Genomic DNA, 17038 nt, shown 5'->3' on the forward strand with positions numbered 1-17038 from the left:
GTTGGGTACCGGTATCGATTCACAGGTAAAAAGAAACATTTTCAGGCTCGGTGTCCTGAAAAGACCCACCGCGCCGTAGGCCAGATGCAAGCCACATTTTACAATAAACCTCTGTGGGGCTGCTTAAAAAAAAAGTATAATCGCAAATGTAATCGCAATCGCAATATCTGTCAGAAAAATCGCAATTAGATTATTTCCCAAAATCGTGCAGCCCTAGGGTAGTGTGAGCCTCCCACACGTTACACCTCGCCAATGAGAGTCCGTGCTGGCAGGTGAAAAGATGTGACGGGCTGCCTCCTCGTGTACCGGAGGGGACACGTGATGCAAGGCTTCTATCCTCCCTACGACCGACCTGTGGGGGGCATATGCAAGCAATGTTCAAGACAGGGGAGGGGAGAATTGGAAACCGCAAAATTGGGATGGCAGAAAAATAGAAAATAAGGAGAAAAAAGTGGTTAAAAAAAACATACATGACATTTATGGCATAAGTATATACCGTACTTTTCGCACTATAAGCCGCACCGGACTATAAGCCGCAGCAGCTAAATTGAATGATGTGTACATATATAAGCCGCACTGGACTATAAGCCGCAGGTGTTTTAATGTTTAATTACCATATGTAATTAGCATTGGGACACAATACTGTTGGACAAATAACAAGAATTAACTCATTTACAAGTTATATTAAGTTTAGCAAATAAGGGAACAGATAAATAACATTTCAATGCAGTCAAAAAAGCAATATTTAGATTTTAACATTTTGGGGTTTGGTCACGTCGATTCACATATAAGCCGCACCGTTATATAAGCCGCAGGGTCGAAAAATGGGGGGAAAAGCCGCGGCTTATAGTCCGAAAAGTACGGTAGTAAAAAAAACATACATACATGACATACAGGTATATAGTATTGTTACATTTGTGACATACCGGTATACGATATGCAAATATACAGTACTGTTACCCATAGATCCTAACAGAATATATACATATGATGGGGAGGAGACTGTCTATTAGGAGGGGGTGGGCGGGGGGGGGGGGGTCAATGCTCCTAAACAGTAGATGGTGTTCAATGCTCCTAAACAGTAGACAGGGTTCAATGCTCCTAAACAGTAGACAGGGTTCAATGCTCCTAAACAGTAGACAGGGTTCAATGCTCCTAAACAGTAGACGGGGTTCAATGCTCCTAAACAGTAGACGGGGTTCAATGCTCCTAAACAGTAGACGGGGTTCAATGCTCCTAAACAGTAGACGGGGTTGAATGCTCCTAAACGGTAGACAGTAGAGGTTAACGCATCAAGTACATTCAATGTCAAATGTATATCTTGTATGGAAGTCGATGCTTGAACGGACGTCTTTTGCTTTTACCAGAGTACTATTCCATCAGGAGTATTTCTACTTTTACTTGAGGTGATTTTTAAAGTCTGTCCATGGCGTTGAACGCTCTTAATCGTGTGCGACTACGTCTCTCCACAGGCATCACGCTGTCCGAGTACTTCAGAGACATGGGGTACCACGTCAGCATGATGGCCGACTCCACCTCCCGTTGGGCCGAGGCTCTCAGGGAGATCTCTGGTCGACTGGCTGAGATGCCTGCTGGTAAGAACGGTCCCTACTAGGACTCTTGAGGGGAAGGAGCTGGCGTTTCTAATGATGGGGAGATCAGAAGTCTGATAACTAACTGCTAAAAGGTCCAATCTGTGATTTCCACGTGGGCTCATTACATACCCATCACATCCAAATCCGTTTTATTTAAATGTAGGGCTTTACGCCTCTGATTCAGAAAATGTACCCATATCCCAGCAAACTCATTGTATTATCCAGTCACTCCAGGTTTGTCTCTTCATGACATCATCACTAGTCTTGTCTCTCCGGTATTCAGATTAAGGAGAGATTTGTTCATATTTACAAATTTGAAACTGAGCTGCACAGTATTATTCTAGAAATAGCATCAAGTGGATTCTATTTTAGTGTGGATTTGCCCTTTAAGTTCTCTCAGTAATGATTTATTGTCAGGCATAATGAAGATGTGCTTTTTGGCTGAGTGAAGCTTGAATTGTGTTTTGTGTGTCCGTCCACAGATAGTGGTTACCCTGCCTACCTGGGTGCCCGTCTAGCCTCCTTCTATGAGCGTGCAGGAAGAGTCAAGTGTCTTGGCAACCCTGAGCGAGAGGGCAGTGTCAGTATCGTAGGAGCGTGAGTACATCTCTTCACCACTAGAGGGAGACGCTGCTCTACCCAGAATGTTTCTGAATAGCAGCAAAAGGACAGCAGTGTTAAAAAATATATAAATAAAATAAATGTCTTTAAAAAAAAGATATATATAAAAATGTATGTTTATTAAATAAATATATTTTGTGTTTCTGCAGTGTGTCGCCTCCTGGTGGTGACTTTTCGGACCCTGTGACTTCAGCCACCCTGGGTATTGTACAGGTAAATGATTACATGCACATTCATATTCTAGCCTATACATGTATATACAGGTTAAAGTCTAGTTTATATGCATTCTGATATTTTCATTACCAACATGCTCGTCATGAGGAAACAGAATATTGTGAATATTTCCACGGAAACAGAGCTCGTACAGAACACTAAATCTTAACGGTGAACAAGTTAAGCTGTTTACATATTAGACAACTCGTCTTAATATCGGCATATTCAGCCGTCATATTTGGGTTTCTCATAGTTGGGGTATGAGCTCACCCCGGGCTATTGTAAACGGGACATTGTGGCTGTTGACAATGACATGCCACTGAAGTATCCCAAACTGTGTCACAATGTTAACGCACCGACTGCCTCATCCTCATGCCGACGGACGGAAGGTTTATTTGTCGTTTGAACCCCTCCCACAGGTGTTCTGGGGTCTGGACAAGAAACTGGCTCAGAGGAAGCATTTCCCCTCCGTCAACTGGCTGATCAGCTACAGCAAGTACACGCGTGCTCTGGACGAATACTACGACAAGCACTTCCCCGAGTTCGTGCCGCTGCGCACCAAGACCAAGGAGATCCTGCAGGAGGAGGAAGACCTGGCTGAGATCGTACAGCTGGTCGGAAAGGTATGGCTGCAGCTGGGAGGGAACGTCTTCTGGAGCTAAACAATAACTATAGCACTTTTCATACAGAAATTGCAGTTCAAAGTGCTTCACAGCAGTAAAAAAAATACAGGCATAAGCGAGCATAAAAAAGATAGAGAGGTAGCTAGGTAAGGTAAATCACAGTTTTTCACATTAGGATCTAGCATCCCAATAGGCCTCTCTGTTTACGGTTTCGGTTTGATTCAGTTTAAAGAAGAAAAAGAAAATTACACGGACCATAAAAAGTGTACATGGGTGGGCAGGTCTCTATCATTATTGATGTAGCCATGTCTACTAAGCAGATGCAATCTAAGTTATTTTCTTGAATCCGACAATTTACTAAAACATTTGTATTGTTCAGTGATCGAACGGAGCCGTAGTCGACTGCCAACCTCTTAGTCTAATTTTTTGGGATCATTCTTTCCAAAAGCAAAGAGTCCTAGAAGCGTGGCTAACGCTAATGGCACGCATACCAGTGAGGCCAACTGCCTAAGAAAACTGGCACAGGGGCACTGAAAGAGGATTTCACCCGTCTAATGAACACACTAGAGTAGACAAATATCAAGATGTATCCATCAGTGGGCCAATTGCATGCTTTCGCAGAGGACAAGAAGCCTTCGGTCGACTCCTTCAGACATTAAGCACCCCCACAGCCCAAATGGAATGATACAATTATTATTATAATTTTGTTTTTTGTTTTTGGTAGCTTTTCTTTCTTTTTTTTCACTACCGGGCAGTCCGGTAGAGAGAGAGAGAGGAAGAACGGGAGACAGAGCGGGGGGAAGACATTAGGCAAAAGACGCGGGTCCGGGGTGAACTGATTGTCCTGGGAAAGGACTCTGGTTGAGCACAGGGTGGGGACGGTTTTAGTTTTAGTTTTTATTAAATGATTAAAATACATGTTACAACAAGTCATGCATCCTAAAATGATCAAGGATGGAAGAGGTCAGACATTTCCATTGTGGTCCTTGGTCTCAGCAGCACATAGTATTCACATAAATATTATCAGCCTACAGTATATTGCTAAAAGCCTAATTTAAAAAAAGTAAAATACAACATTGTTAATAAAATATGTAGGGCTGTACCGAATGTATTTTTTTTTAACATTCGAAGCTTCGATCGAAGTATTCGAAGCTTCGATCGAAGTATTCGAGCGAAGCTTCGAATGTCTATAAAAAAAAATGTACTTCAAAAAAAAGAATAAATTTTTTTCTCAAACTAAATCCTCAATTTGAATAAAGTGATTAATCTGATTAAATTAGTATTTTTCTTTTAAATCAACTTTCTTTAATGAATATAACTCATCAGTTTTGTCAACATAAATAATCCAATAAGGGCACGGTTGGTATGAAAGTGATGGTGACGTCTTATAGTATAATATTAGTGTAGCCTAATCTTTAACTGCAACTGTGAAGAAAACCCCCATTGGTTTAAACGGAGTAAAAAAATATTTTTTTTTAAATTAAATTCGAATGTTGATTTTAGAATTCGAATGTCAACATTATGATCGAAGCATCATGTACAGATCTCATACACTAAAGCAGGAAGCCTCCCTCCACCGTCAGATCTCATACACTAAAGCAGGAAGCCTCCCTCCACTGTTGGTCTCCTAAGTTACTCTGGGACATTTTCTAGGAGCCGTTTCCTAACATTCACCTTGAAACTATACAGGTTCAAGCCCTGTTAGGTGGTCAAAGGCAACTCATTCTGCTTCTGTGTGAGCAAATGAGCACTGTCCCTTTGTTCCCTGTGCTCCCTCTGGCAGGGGCACTCATTAAAGGGTACTACGACTATGCTTGCACCTCATGGTACCAAAGCACCTCAAAGGCGCTAAAAACAAAATGACAAACATCTCAAAACAAACTAGTCAGACTACTGCTTGACCTGACTCCTAGAACCCACCTCACCCCTGCCCACTTTGACAACCTAGGATGGCTTAGAGTAGACGACAGAGTACAGCAACTTGCAATGGGCCTGGTCTACAAGATACAAACACTACACGACCAAGGTACCCATGTACATGTCAAAATACTTCCCAAAGGTCAGTGAATACCACGATCACAACACCAGAGGGAGCTCCACAAATCATGTTAAACCCAGATTCGGCTCAAACAAGGGACTAAAAACGTTTCGCAATTATGCCACATCAATGTGGAATGCCCTACCCACAGCTGTAAAGGAATGTGAATCACTACCCACTTTCAAAAACACTCTCAAAGAACACCTACGAGAGACTGCAATTCGAAACTGGCCCCTGTAAATGTCCTAACGCAACCCCCTCCAATGTACAATAAATGTCCTATTAAACCCAATAATACACGAGACCCTCTTCTTGGGACCAAGTAAGGTTTAGTCTATAATCCAATGTACAGTTATTAAAGGAACACACCAACTTTTTGGGAAATTATTTGCCATCTACCCTGGAGTTAGACAAGCGGATACATACCCTTTTTCTTTTTTTTAACGACAGGGCTTTTGAGGTGATTAAATCACTGCGCCCAGTGGTTCGGCAAAAAAAAATTCCGAGTATATATCTGCTTAGAAAACTAAAATGTCTAATTATAAAAACAATTTAATTCTCCATGTGGTAAATACACAGGTCACAACATGTTTACAGGAACGTTTTGGAGTTGTATTTCTTGACTGTTGGGAACTAGGCTACACTGGCACACCTACTTCCAGTGAATGACGCTAGGCTAACGGTGCAGCTGTTCCCTAAGGCTAATGCATGCACAGAGAAGAAAAGGGTATGCATCTGCTTGTCTAACTCCAGGGTAGATGGCAAATAAGCTAATTTCCCAAAAAGTTGGCGTGTTCCTTAACATCTATTTATATTAAAATGGGACCACTCAATTGGAACTCGACAATTAAGAAAGTAAGCTTCTGAAGGGCCCAGTATAAACTGACGACATGGGATCTCGTCATTGGCTTGGTTTAAATTGCCTCCCAGTTGAGGACAGACCTGGGTCGGTAACCCAGGTTGTCCGTGTTGTAGAAGGAACGGGACCAAACCGACTAGTTGATTAGTCATGAGATCACGCCAGTGCCTGTGGCTCGACCTTTAGACTGGTCACAGCTTTACAATCCTAAACCTACATTTTGAGAAAGTGAACGAGTGACTTGATCATGTGCTGTCCAGATTGGACACCATCCGGGTTCATTCCTTGGCGTCACACTTTATACATGGGACTTAACTGTAATGAAACCTTCTGACCTGATTGTTGTCTTAACAGGCATCGCTGGCAGAAACGGATAAGATCACCTTGGAAGTGGCCAAGCTGCTCAAAGACGACTTCCTGCAGCAGAACGGTTATACTCCTTATGACAGGTAAACACACTGTACATGAATACACTACATGTAAACATGGTGTACATGAACACACTACAGGTAAACACCGTGTACATGAACACACTGCAGGTAAACACTGTACATGAATAGGGAGGTGTAGTGGTTACGTCATTTTTGTTTTTCCGTGTTCCACCCTCTGTCCAACGCAATGTATTTCCCCATTGCCCATTTCTAAATCGTCTCGTTTAAAACAAATAAAGCATTAACATTTGCATGGTTTACCTTTCTGTGTGTATTCATCCACAATCTATAGCTCAACATGAAAATATTCGCAATTAACACATTCCCGGCCATTCACGTATATACTGTATACGTGATTGGGAGCCAGCGCTTGACGGCGTTTTAACTTGTTTTTTCTTTTATTCGCTTTTAATATCCTATTCAATGTCGCAGAGCTGTATTTTGGCTGGAAAAGGCATATTGGGACTCCAAAAGTGCAGTACCGGCCAGATCCTGGTATTGGCGCTGTCTCGAGAATGCAGTAATCCTTGTTGCAGACTTGGTGTCACACTTTTTTTACGCTCCGGGCGGACTTTTCTGTTAGCCTGAAGCGAGGGCTTCACCAGATTGCATGGAATACTTTTTGGGACGCCGAATTCATTATGCAGTAAAGGAATATGGCATCAGCCAATGGACATTATGATCTAGCAGATGGCGATCAAATAACTGGAAAATTCTTTTTGGAATCCAACTGGCCACAGGTAAGAGCAATTTGACGTCAATTTCAGCTTGATCGTGCAAGGATTTCATAGCCATCCCCCTGCTCAGCCTAATAACGAATGCCGTTATTGGTAATCAATAATCAGAAACGACTTCCCCCCCCCCTTTCATGCATTCATGATGGCACATAATACCGATCATATGCATTTGGATTTTTAACTCTAGCTTGTGTAGAGATCGATTTAACGTTATTAGCTTAGCGCCTTATAAATCGCTTTGCAGGAATTATCCCAGATCATTCCGATATAACACTCATATTCACCACGGTATAAAACGGGAACGTATTTATAAAAAAGAAAATTCTTTATGGCATATTGAACGGAAGGTTCATACTGTCAAATTGACAATGACATTGGATCCATAGCTATAATATAAAATATAGATTTAGCTCCACAAACAACGTGACTCACAGTGAACGTTTGTAATGGAAAGGTGGCCTTCCTAGAGTGGGGCCCATCTAATGGCTGGCCGGGAATGTGTTAATCGTAAACGCAGCAAAATAATCACATTTATGTTTTCGTTCACTGAGAAACTACACTACCATTTGGCGCTGCTGACTGACGTCACAACAGCGTAGACTCCTGGCTTTAGTCGCAGACCTAGGATCAGATTTCCCTTACATTCCATAAGCTTAACAATTCGTACAATGGGAAAATAACTGACCCTGAATCTGTGGCTAGTATCTGTTTCACCCAACACTCGGTGATCATAACCATTTATCTCTAAAGCTAACTACTATTTTTAAAAGCCACAACCACGTTACAGGGCTCTACGCTAACCTTTTTCCCAAGGAGCACATGTCCTCCTAAATGAAAAAATTTAGGAGCACACAAAGAAATTTAGGAGCACACAAAAACATTTAGGAGCACAGTAAAAATATTTCAAGTAACAGAGTTTATTATAATTTTTTTTTTTTATAAATGTATATTTGTACTGTGCGTGCATGTGCAAACGGGAACGGGACACACATCTGTGCAATAGCACATACCACCAAAGTCACTGGCCAACTGTGTGCGTGTGTGTGTGTATCTGCGTGTGCAAACGGGAATGGGACACAGACATTTTAACTTAAGTGATTAATGCCTACTGTGGCAAAGTTGTAGCCAACAACTAGGCCTAATAAAAAAGGCTGTGACATTAAACAAAAAGGAGACACTGGCATTACCACCAGGGCCATCAGTAGAGGGGACTGTAAGGTGCCTTTTCGGTATACTACCTTTGCTAAAACTGTGTTCTCTGTTAAAGGTGGTAACTACTGGAATAGCCTACCAGTTGTGATTAGAGAGTGCCCCACATACTCCATGTTCAAGACTCATCTTAAACTGCATCTTAAGGCAAACCAGAACTGTGACTATTTTTAATCTGATTTAGTTTATGTAACTTGTTTCTTGTTTTTATAGTTGTTTTTTATCATTTATTGTCACAATGCTTTTACCCTAAGCATGCTATTTATTTATTGAAAGAGTTTAGCTGTCTCCTGTTGTAAATTAGCTCTTGCTACAACCCTGCATGTTTACATTTTGTATTTTGTACTAGATGTTCATTAACATGTGCTGTCCCTATCAAATAAACTATCAAATCAAACTACTGCTACAAAAGTAACAGTCACTTAACTTTAGCTTTTGCCCCTTTTATGCATACAATGTTTTGGCTAGTGTTGCTCTTCTAGAAAAATAATCCATTCAGGGTTGCCTATTGAAATACTGTACACCTCCAGTACAGAAACATTGTTTATGAGTTTGCGTGTCAGGTAGACCATTGATTGACAGTCGATTCTGCCAATTACGTCACACCGCTTGCACTCCGGCGCTGCAGCTGGACCCTATTGCCCACCTCTGCTGTTGATAACGCTAGCCAAGTTAGCACACACACAGATACACACACGCACAGTCGGCCAGTGACTTTGGTGTAGGGGTGTAACAATGCATCGCAATGCATCGATCCTAAGGGGAAAATTCAACTGCATCGATTTGAAAATGTTAGGATTATCGCAATTTTAATGTGTACACAGTGTTGTGTTATCATGTCCGTTAGTCAACACAACGACATACGCTACTGCATCAACGTTATGATTAACACTTTCTCTGCCAAGGACGCCTAAACTCGTCATTCCCCGCCATGCTAATTCTGCCAATGACGCCGTAACACATCATTGAGATCAATATTTCAAAAATCTGTGATCGATCATATTTCTCCCCCGGAGACTTGAGATCTACTGTTGATCCCCTCTCAACTCTCCAACGGTTCAAGAGCGCCATCTGGTGGACGATCGGCGGATCGCCCAAACCGGAAACCGGAAACGGAAGCTGGTGCTCATTCCAATTCGGTCCGATCACTCGCTAATAGTCCTGGGACTCGAGCTAGACACAATGGATAGCAATCCGTTACCAATAACTCGATAAACAACATGATTTGGAGATGGATCGCATATTTCAACATCCCATAATAGGAATATTTTTGCTCATCGCCCAACGCTACGAGGAAGCTATGGTGAGTTTCAGCGTTTTTTTTAACATGTTCGATATAAACTGCTCTAATGATCATATCACCCACACTAGATGAATCATCTAACGTTGGCCACGGAATTATAAACGACCCCCCCCCCCCCCCCAATCCGGTCAACATCAGATGATAAGTAGTAACTTCTAGAAGCACGTCCATTTGACATTTTTTATTTCGCTCAGATCGCTATCGAACTGTATTTGATCATCAATATAATGCATTTAGGGCTATAAATCACGCTCTGGAGAAAGCTGCAGAAAACGATAAAAACATATTTATACTTTAGACCGTATTTTAGTATGAATATGTGAATGAAAAAGTATAACGTTCCTATGTCCTGAACGATAGATAATTGACGTTGAATGGGCCATAGTAATGTCAATTTAGCAATACAATTTAAAAAGTTATAGCCCTGCAAAGAAGGGGAACTTCTCCATAGACAAAATAGAGCTGGCAGAGAGGGGTATAATGATGTACATAAGCCTGGCGAAGAAAGTATTAACAAAGCAAGGCATTCGTTTTGTTGCATTAACGTTATATTACTATTGCTATCGATAAATCTAGGTGTTCTAAAATCTATTGCTATTGGTAAGACTAGAATAAGTTAACTTAATGTTACTGTCTCGGAAAAGCCTCGCATAGCGCAATGGCGGACTTTCAGGAAGTAAACAAGCCAATGAGAGCTTCCGATTGGTCATTTCCTTTATTCCCCTTGAAACCAGTCACGTCACTCTACTGTGATTGGACCGTTGGCTTGAGTGCAATGTGGGACTTGTAGTTTAACGATTTATCAGCGGAGGGGGAAAAAAAGCACGACTGGAGGCTGTAATCTTCACTTGCACACCGTGCGAGTAATTGATTTTTCCGGTTCGCACACACATATTTCTAGGGGCATATGCGAGCAATATGGTTGCACTGTAGAGCCCTGCGTTACCATATTTGTATTTATAATTGAAATCGTATAACGTTATTTTGCTGCATATTAAATCACTGTAAATACTAATGTAAATCATTGTTTCGTTGTACATATTGTATATAGTTTATAACATTATTGTTTTTTTACGTAACGTTAGTAGCTAGCTAGCTTGCTAGCCGGCATGGTGCGTGCAGTGCTTTGCCCCAGAGTGTAACCACAGCTCTGAGAAGAGACCTGCATATTTGACTCATTCTTGAAACTCCTCTACATGCCTCGATTTAAAATGGTTCACGACAGTAGACATTGCTAACGTCTAGTACGTTTAGCTAGGTAACATTAATGTTAGATAGCTAGCTTGGTATCAGCTGGCCGTGATGTTGATTATGCGACAGCACTGAAAGACAGGTATTCTCCTGCTGTAACTCGGGCACTGCATCCTGGTAAGTGTAGTTCTTTTTTAAAAACCTTATAACTACCTTATTTCAACCAAAAATGCTTAAACAATAATGTTAGTGGTAGAAGGGAACTCATTTTGTGCAAAAATGGAAGCTTTTCAATTTCCATGTGGCAGAATTGTTACAATAGCCGATGATCCATTTTCCCAATGATGAATCCATATACGGGTGGAACAACCAGTGACGTCAGACTACACCTCCCTATACACTGGTCTCTTTCTCTTTCCCTCTCACATTCTCATACACACAAACACAATCATCTCACTCCCTACAACAGTTAACCTCAATTACCCATTTACCAGGGTTGGGAAGTAACAGATTTTATATAATGGGATTAGAATAATCTGATTTAATCTGTTGGTTACTCTGAAACACCACCAATATATCAGTTTTTTTTTCTTTTTAACTGTTTGAAGGGGAAAATGTCCGATAATTGTTTTAACTTTTAAGTCGGATTCATGTCATGGCTGTATATTATGAACTCTACAGAAATTGGAGTCAGTTTAAAATTTATTAGAATTTGAAAATATATCTTTTTAAATTGATATTCTATGGATTTAGGGGGCAAAGTAATCCAGCAGAAATGGAAAGTGATCAGAATACTGAGCTGATTTTAATCCAATGGAATACATCACTGGTTACACAGATTAAACTGGTAATGAGTAATATCAAGAGTAAACTCCACTCGAAACAGTCCACAAATCAATGAAGAGATTCTGGCTTGTATGTGACCCTGTCCAGGTTCTGTCCTTTCTACAAAACGGTGGGAATTCTGGCCAACATGATCGCGTTCTATGACATGGCGCGGCACGCGGTGGAGACCACGGCTCAGAGCGACAACAAGATCACCTGGGCGATGATCAAGGAACACATGGGCGACATCCTCTACAGGATCAGCTCCATGAAGTTCAAGGTGTGTATTCCTCGCCTCTCCCCTCCCTGTGCACCACTATTTACTACCCATGTAAATTCTCATAATTATTCTGGGTTATGTCATAAATCAAAACGAAATAGTTTTGAGGGAACGGGATCCTAATTTAAGCCTAGACTAGAGGAAACCTATGTATGTAAACAACATTGCTGCCATTGCAAACAACTGTACTTTACCAGTAGCTTCGAAGACCATTACACTAGGACTGACCTCGACTAGTCGACTAATCGATCGAAAGGAGCCGTAGTCAACTGCCAACCTCTTGGTCAAATGCAAAAAATTTTAATAAAGAAAATACCAAAAAATCTTTTTTTGTATCATTCTTTCCAAAAGCAAAGAGGCCTAGAAGCGTGGCTAGCGCTAATGGCGCGCATACCAGCGAGGCGAACTGCCTAAGAAAACGGACACAGAGGCACTGAAAGAGGATTTCACCCGTCTAATGAATTTACTAGACAAATATCAAGATTTATCCATCAGTGACGTCTGCCGGGTAGCGTAGCGGACTAAGCGTCTGTCTACCACCGCAGAGACACTGGTATTGAATCCAGCTGTCAGCGGTGCCTCCGGCTTGGCCGGTCGTCATACTGACACAATTGTCAGCGGGAGGCAAGCCGGTGGGTGGTAATCTGGTCGTTGTAAACAGCGACTCCTACAGGTCGGTCAGGGCGCCTGCACAGCGAGGAAGGGATCTGGGTGAGGTAGTGTGCCCTCCCACGCATTACACTCACCCAATGAGAGTCCTCGCTGCCAGGTGAAAAGAGGTTGCTGGCTGTCTCCTATGTATTGGAGGAAGCATGTGATAGACTTCAGGGCTCCCTAGACCGGTAAGTAGGGGGCAAATGCGCGCAATGACCAGGAAGGGGAGGGGGGAATTGGCATAACGACTCAAATTGGGATGGGAGGAAAATACAAGAAAAATAGGAGGAGAAAAAGTGGATACAAAAAAAGATTTATCCATCAGTGGACCAATTGCATGCTTTCGCAGAGGACAAGAAGCCTTCAGTCGACTCCTTCAGACATTAAGCACCCCCCACAGCCCAAATGGAATGATAAAAAAATAAATATTATACTTTTATATATATATATATATTTTTTTTTTGCATTCAGGGGGGTAGTCGATTGTCAGTCGACTATCGGCAAATTTTGGCCAATCAAAGTCGACTATACAAATCCTTAGTCAGGGACAGGCCCACATTACACTGACCCAATTTTCCTCTTGAGGTGTGTGTGCGTGTGATCTTGCAAACTATAGAGCCGTTCCAGGGTAATCACATTGATATTTCCACAGAAGGCAGCATACAGAAAATTTTCACATATATAGAACAACAATATTAAAAACATGATCACTTCATGGCAAGAAGGCATCCATTTCTTTCTTTAAATTGATCAATTCCAATGAAGGACTCTAGCTTCACATCCTTTTGTAACGGGTTCCAGGAGAATGGAGTAGCATAGCTGAACGCATGTTTCCAATTTCAGTTCTCACAATGGGAAGATGATATGAGATATAATATAATTCAGATTGTAATATCCACCTCTAGGTTGAAAGAGTAAAGTGCTTATGTAAGTTGGTAGCTGGCCCAGGATGGCTTTTGTATACAAACAAATACCAATGTATGTCTTCTTATGGCCACGGATGACTGACGTGACAATTCATACAATACACAGTGATGTGTGAGGGATGAGCTCAGTGAATACCACGACCACAACACCAGAGGGAGTTCCACAAATCATGTCAAACCCAGATTTGGCTCAAACAAGGGACTAAACACGTTTTGCAATTATGCCACATCAATGTGGAACGCCCTACCCACAGCCGTAAAAAGATGTGAATCCCTACCCTCCTTCAAAACCGCTCTAAAAGAGCACCTATGGGAGGCTGCAATTCTAAACTGGCCCCCGTAAATGTCTGAACTCCCCTCCCACCGCCTCCTGATGTACAGTTGCCTCCCCCTCGTATGTATATATTTACTGTTAGGATCTGTTTAACAGTACTGTATATTTGCATATCTTGTATGTAACTACTGTATATCTGTATGTCATGATGTATGTCATAAATGTCATGTTTAGTTTAGATTAGATGATTAGATTAGATTTTTATATCTGTATGTCATAAATGTCATTATGAATTGAAAATGGGGGACCCTGATGTAAACGAGACAAAAGTCTTTCTCTGGTCTGCATCCCCTTAACAATTGTGTGTATTCAGCTGTACTGTACTGTACCCATTCTACAATCTGTTCATTCAAGTTTTCAATCAATCAGCTGTTTGTAACAAATCACAAAGCAGAATGATATATTGTGTCTTAAAGGATTTCACAGTTGAAATCTGCATTAATTGTATGTCATAACCAGCTACGGTTTACTCAGTTGTGACATGATTTGCAGACTTCTGGTTTGGCAGTCAGAGTTTTGGTTTCCAATTGTGGACAACCTAATGTGAACGCTAGCGTTTTCTATTGGAAACGAACAACTTGTGTATGCTAAAGGACATCAATCTCATTACCAACTATAGCATGCCGCAGACATATGTGGACATATAACAAACTTCACACCAGTCAGAATTGTCCGCCGTTGACTAAAAACACACCTCTTCAAACTATATCTGAAATGCTACTACTATGCACTGAGAGTGTAACACTCAAGTTTGACACTATTTGATGAACCCTGACCCTGACTTGTTTTGTATGTCGCTTTGGATAAATGTGAATGACTAAATGTAAATGTGCTCCAATGGGCACACATTCTAGTTATTAATGTTATTATTAGTTACAGTTGTGTTTACCCTGTGCTTATGACACTTCAGAGGGTCTGCTGTGAAAAAGCTCTTTTGCTTTTCTGTGTTTCCAGGACCCGGTGAAGGAAGGCGAGGTCAAGATCAAGGCCGAGTACGCCCAGCTGCTGGAGGACATGCAGAACTCCTTCCGCACTCTGGAGGAGTAGGCCCTCTCATCTCTGACCCCCCCCCCCCCCCTCTTTCACTGCAGAATCATCACATTCCACCACCTTGTATTCCCAATCCCTGTACTCTTCCCAAATCTCCCTTTTTTGTGAGTGACTATGTATGTGAGTGGGTATGTGTGCGTGTAAGTCCATGTGGAGGGAGTAGAGCGAGATGTACTGTATTCATTTTTATTTGTTGCCTCGCATAGGCCTACTCTGGTTCCTCTGCATGGTCATTGATCTGACTGTGTGTGTGTGTGTGTGTGTGTGTGTGTGCATGCATATGTATGTGTGTGTGTGCAAGAGACTTCTCTTCACTCTGCTCCCTCGTGCTCAGTTTACATAATTTCTGTCCGTAGTCGTGTAGGTCTTCCCTGAAAGACGTCAGTTGATGTTATAATCGTTCCCTTCCTAGACCATCTGTACAGAGAAGTATTGAAAATAAAATTTAATGAGTCAACTTATTTATTGCCAGCGTTTTTGACGTGACCTCCTTGTCGGTTGTTCTTTTTTGTCTTTCCTCTCTGTTTTGATGATTGTTCCGAGCTGTGCGGTGTTGTGTACTTGCCGTGTGAGTGTATAAGAGTCGGGACGTTATCTCGCCCCTCAAACTGTGTCCGCTGCTTATGTGATGTGAATCCCAAAGAATAAAACATGTGGGGAACAGCTATTGCCGCCGCGTCGTCTCCTTGTGTCCGGTGATGTAATCTTGCGTTTCTCGCTCGACCAGTGTCGCCACGTGTCACACATAACCTGTGGAATTTAGTTTTCAACAAGAACTTCCCTGTCTAGATAACTGATGTTTGTCCATTGGAGAAATGTGAAACCTAGTTATTATAAGTGGGATGGACTGAACAGTTTTTTTTTCTGTTTATTAAGCCCCAATCAGATTTATTATTTTACCATATCAATGTGGGGTATATTCACATACATTATTGGAGGGTTTGTAAAATATGCTATTTGGAATTTTTATTAAATCATTAGAATTCAGATGTTTTACAGCAGTGCTTGCTACCAACTCAAACAATACCTATACAGCAAATAAAAACGAATGTTTAGCTTGTCTAGTGTCTTTGTATCAAGAACTCAGTCAACCGACTACATAATGAAAACATGTTTCCATTCCAATATCTTTGGTGGTGGGGCTATCTATTTTTTATTTTATTTTTTATAATAATAATAATATTACAACTTTTTGTATAGCACCTTTCATATAGAAACTGCAGCTCAAAGTGCTTCACAACAGAAAAAATATAAAATGAGCACATAAAGTGCAGACATATCAAATCTGTTTTTAATTTTTTTTACAGTGCAATAAAATTGTTCTGGATTACTGTTTTAACAGTTTAAAGTCGTCTTTACCTTCTCTGTTTGGTATCCACAGTTTAGAATAAGCTATTTCCTCACTCGTATATAACATCAAGAAAAACGAACCTCAAACTGGTTACTCTGGAATACTAGATCTACAAGTGAATGAACATGGGCAACGGTTATTTTTAGGATCTACATGAGAATTAACATGTAGGATCGATTTTTTTTTATTATTATTATCCTTGTGATGCCACGTCCATCAGTTGGAAGTATGTGTTAATTAGTCAAGGCGAAGTGACTACTCCCTACAGGTATGCTCCTCGACATCTGAGTCTGAGACGTCCCAATAATATGTCACCTTGCACCCAAGAAGCGATACTGCGAGCAGCACAATGACTGGTGATACTTCGTTGATGAAGAGCTCTTTGTGTGAATAAGATTTGAGAGACCAGTTGTGTGGCTCATCACGACGAGCGCACAGTTTTCTTTTCTTCATTGCAGAGACGCACAAACGAGGCGGCAGGTACAGGTGAGTTTACAAGCGGCGCAGTCACTACTATAGTTAGTAGCATACTGTACGGAGATACTATCAGCATGCAGTCTTTACTCAACGCCATCGGATAGTGACCATTTATCATTACGACAGAGGTTAAAAACATCTCCGATTGCTCACGCAATACAATAGTTATCAGTTATCACTCAGTTGAATGAACATGGGCGACGGTTATTTTTAGGATCTAAAAATAATTGAAATTTTTTTAATTGAAAATGGGGGACCCTGGTGTAAAAAAGACAAACTTCTTTCTCTGGTCTGTATCCCCTTAACAATTGTGTGTATTGA

General features: G+C 41.2%; 2 protein-coding genes across 4 annotated transcripts in view; both read left to right on the top strand.

The window, feature by feature from the left end:
* Window positions 1-15556, top strand: part of atp6v1ab (ATPase H+ transporting V1 subunit Ab) — a 42010-nt gene extending 26454 nt beyond the window's left edge. For all 3 annotated transcript variants that reach the window (XM_084325641.1, XM_084325643.1, XM_084325642.1), the window contains exons 9-15: window positions 1473-1595; window positions 2078-2192; window positions 2366-2429; window positions 2849-3052; window positions 6304-6398; window positions 11754-11925; window positions 14794-15556. In XM_084325641.1, coding sequence (XP_084181767.1) covers window positions 1473-1595; window positions 2078-2192; window positions 2366-2429; window positions 2849-3052; window positions 6304-6398; window positions 11754-11925; window positions 14794-14886 — 866 coding nt within the window. In that variant the 3' untranslated portion in view covers window positions 14887-15556. The remainder of the gene's footprint in view (window positions 1-1472; window positions 1596-2077; window positions 2193-2365; window positions 2430-2848; window positions 3053-6303; window positions 6399-11753; window positions 11926-14793) is intronic.
* An 867-nt stretch (window positions 15557-16423) lies between these two features.
* gramd1c (GRAM domain containing 1c) overlaps window positions 16424-17038 on the top strand; it is a 49441-nt gene continuing 48826 nt past the window's right edge. Inside the window, 1 exon segment of the mRNA XM_084326722.1 lies at window positions 16424-16726. The gene's annotated coding sequence lies outside the window, so the exon portion shown is untranslated.

This window comes from Notolepis coatsorum, assembly GCF_963971535.1.
Source record: "Notolepis coatsorum genome assembly, chromosome: 12".
NCBI lineage: Eukaryota > Metazoa > Chordata > Actinopteri > Aulopiformes > Paralepididae > Notolepis > Notolepis coatsorum.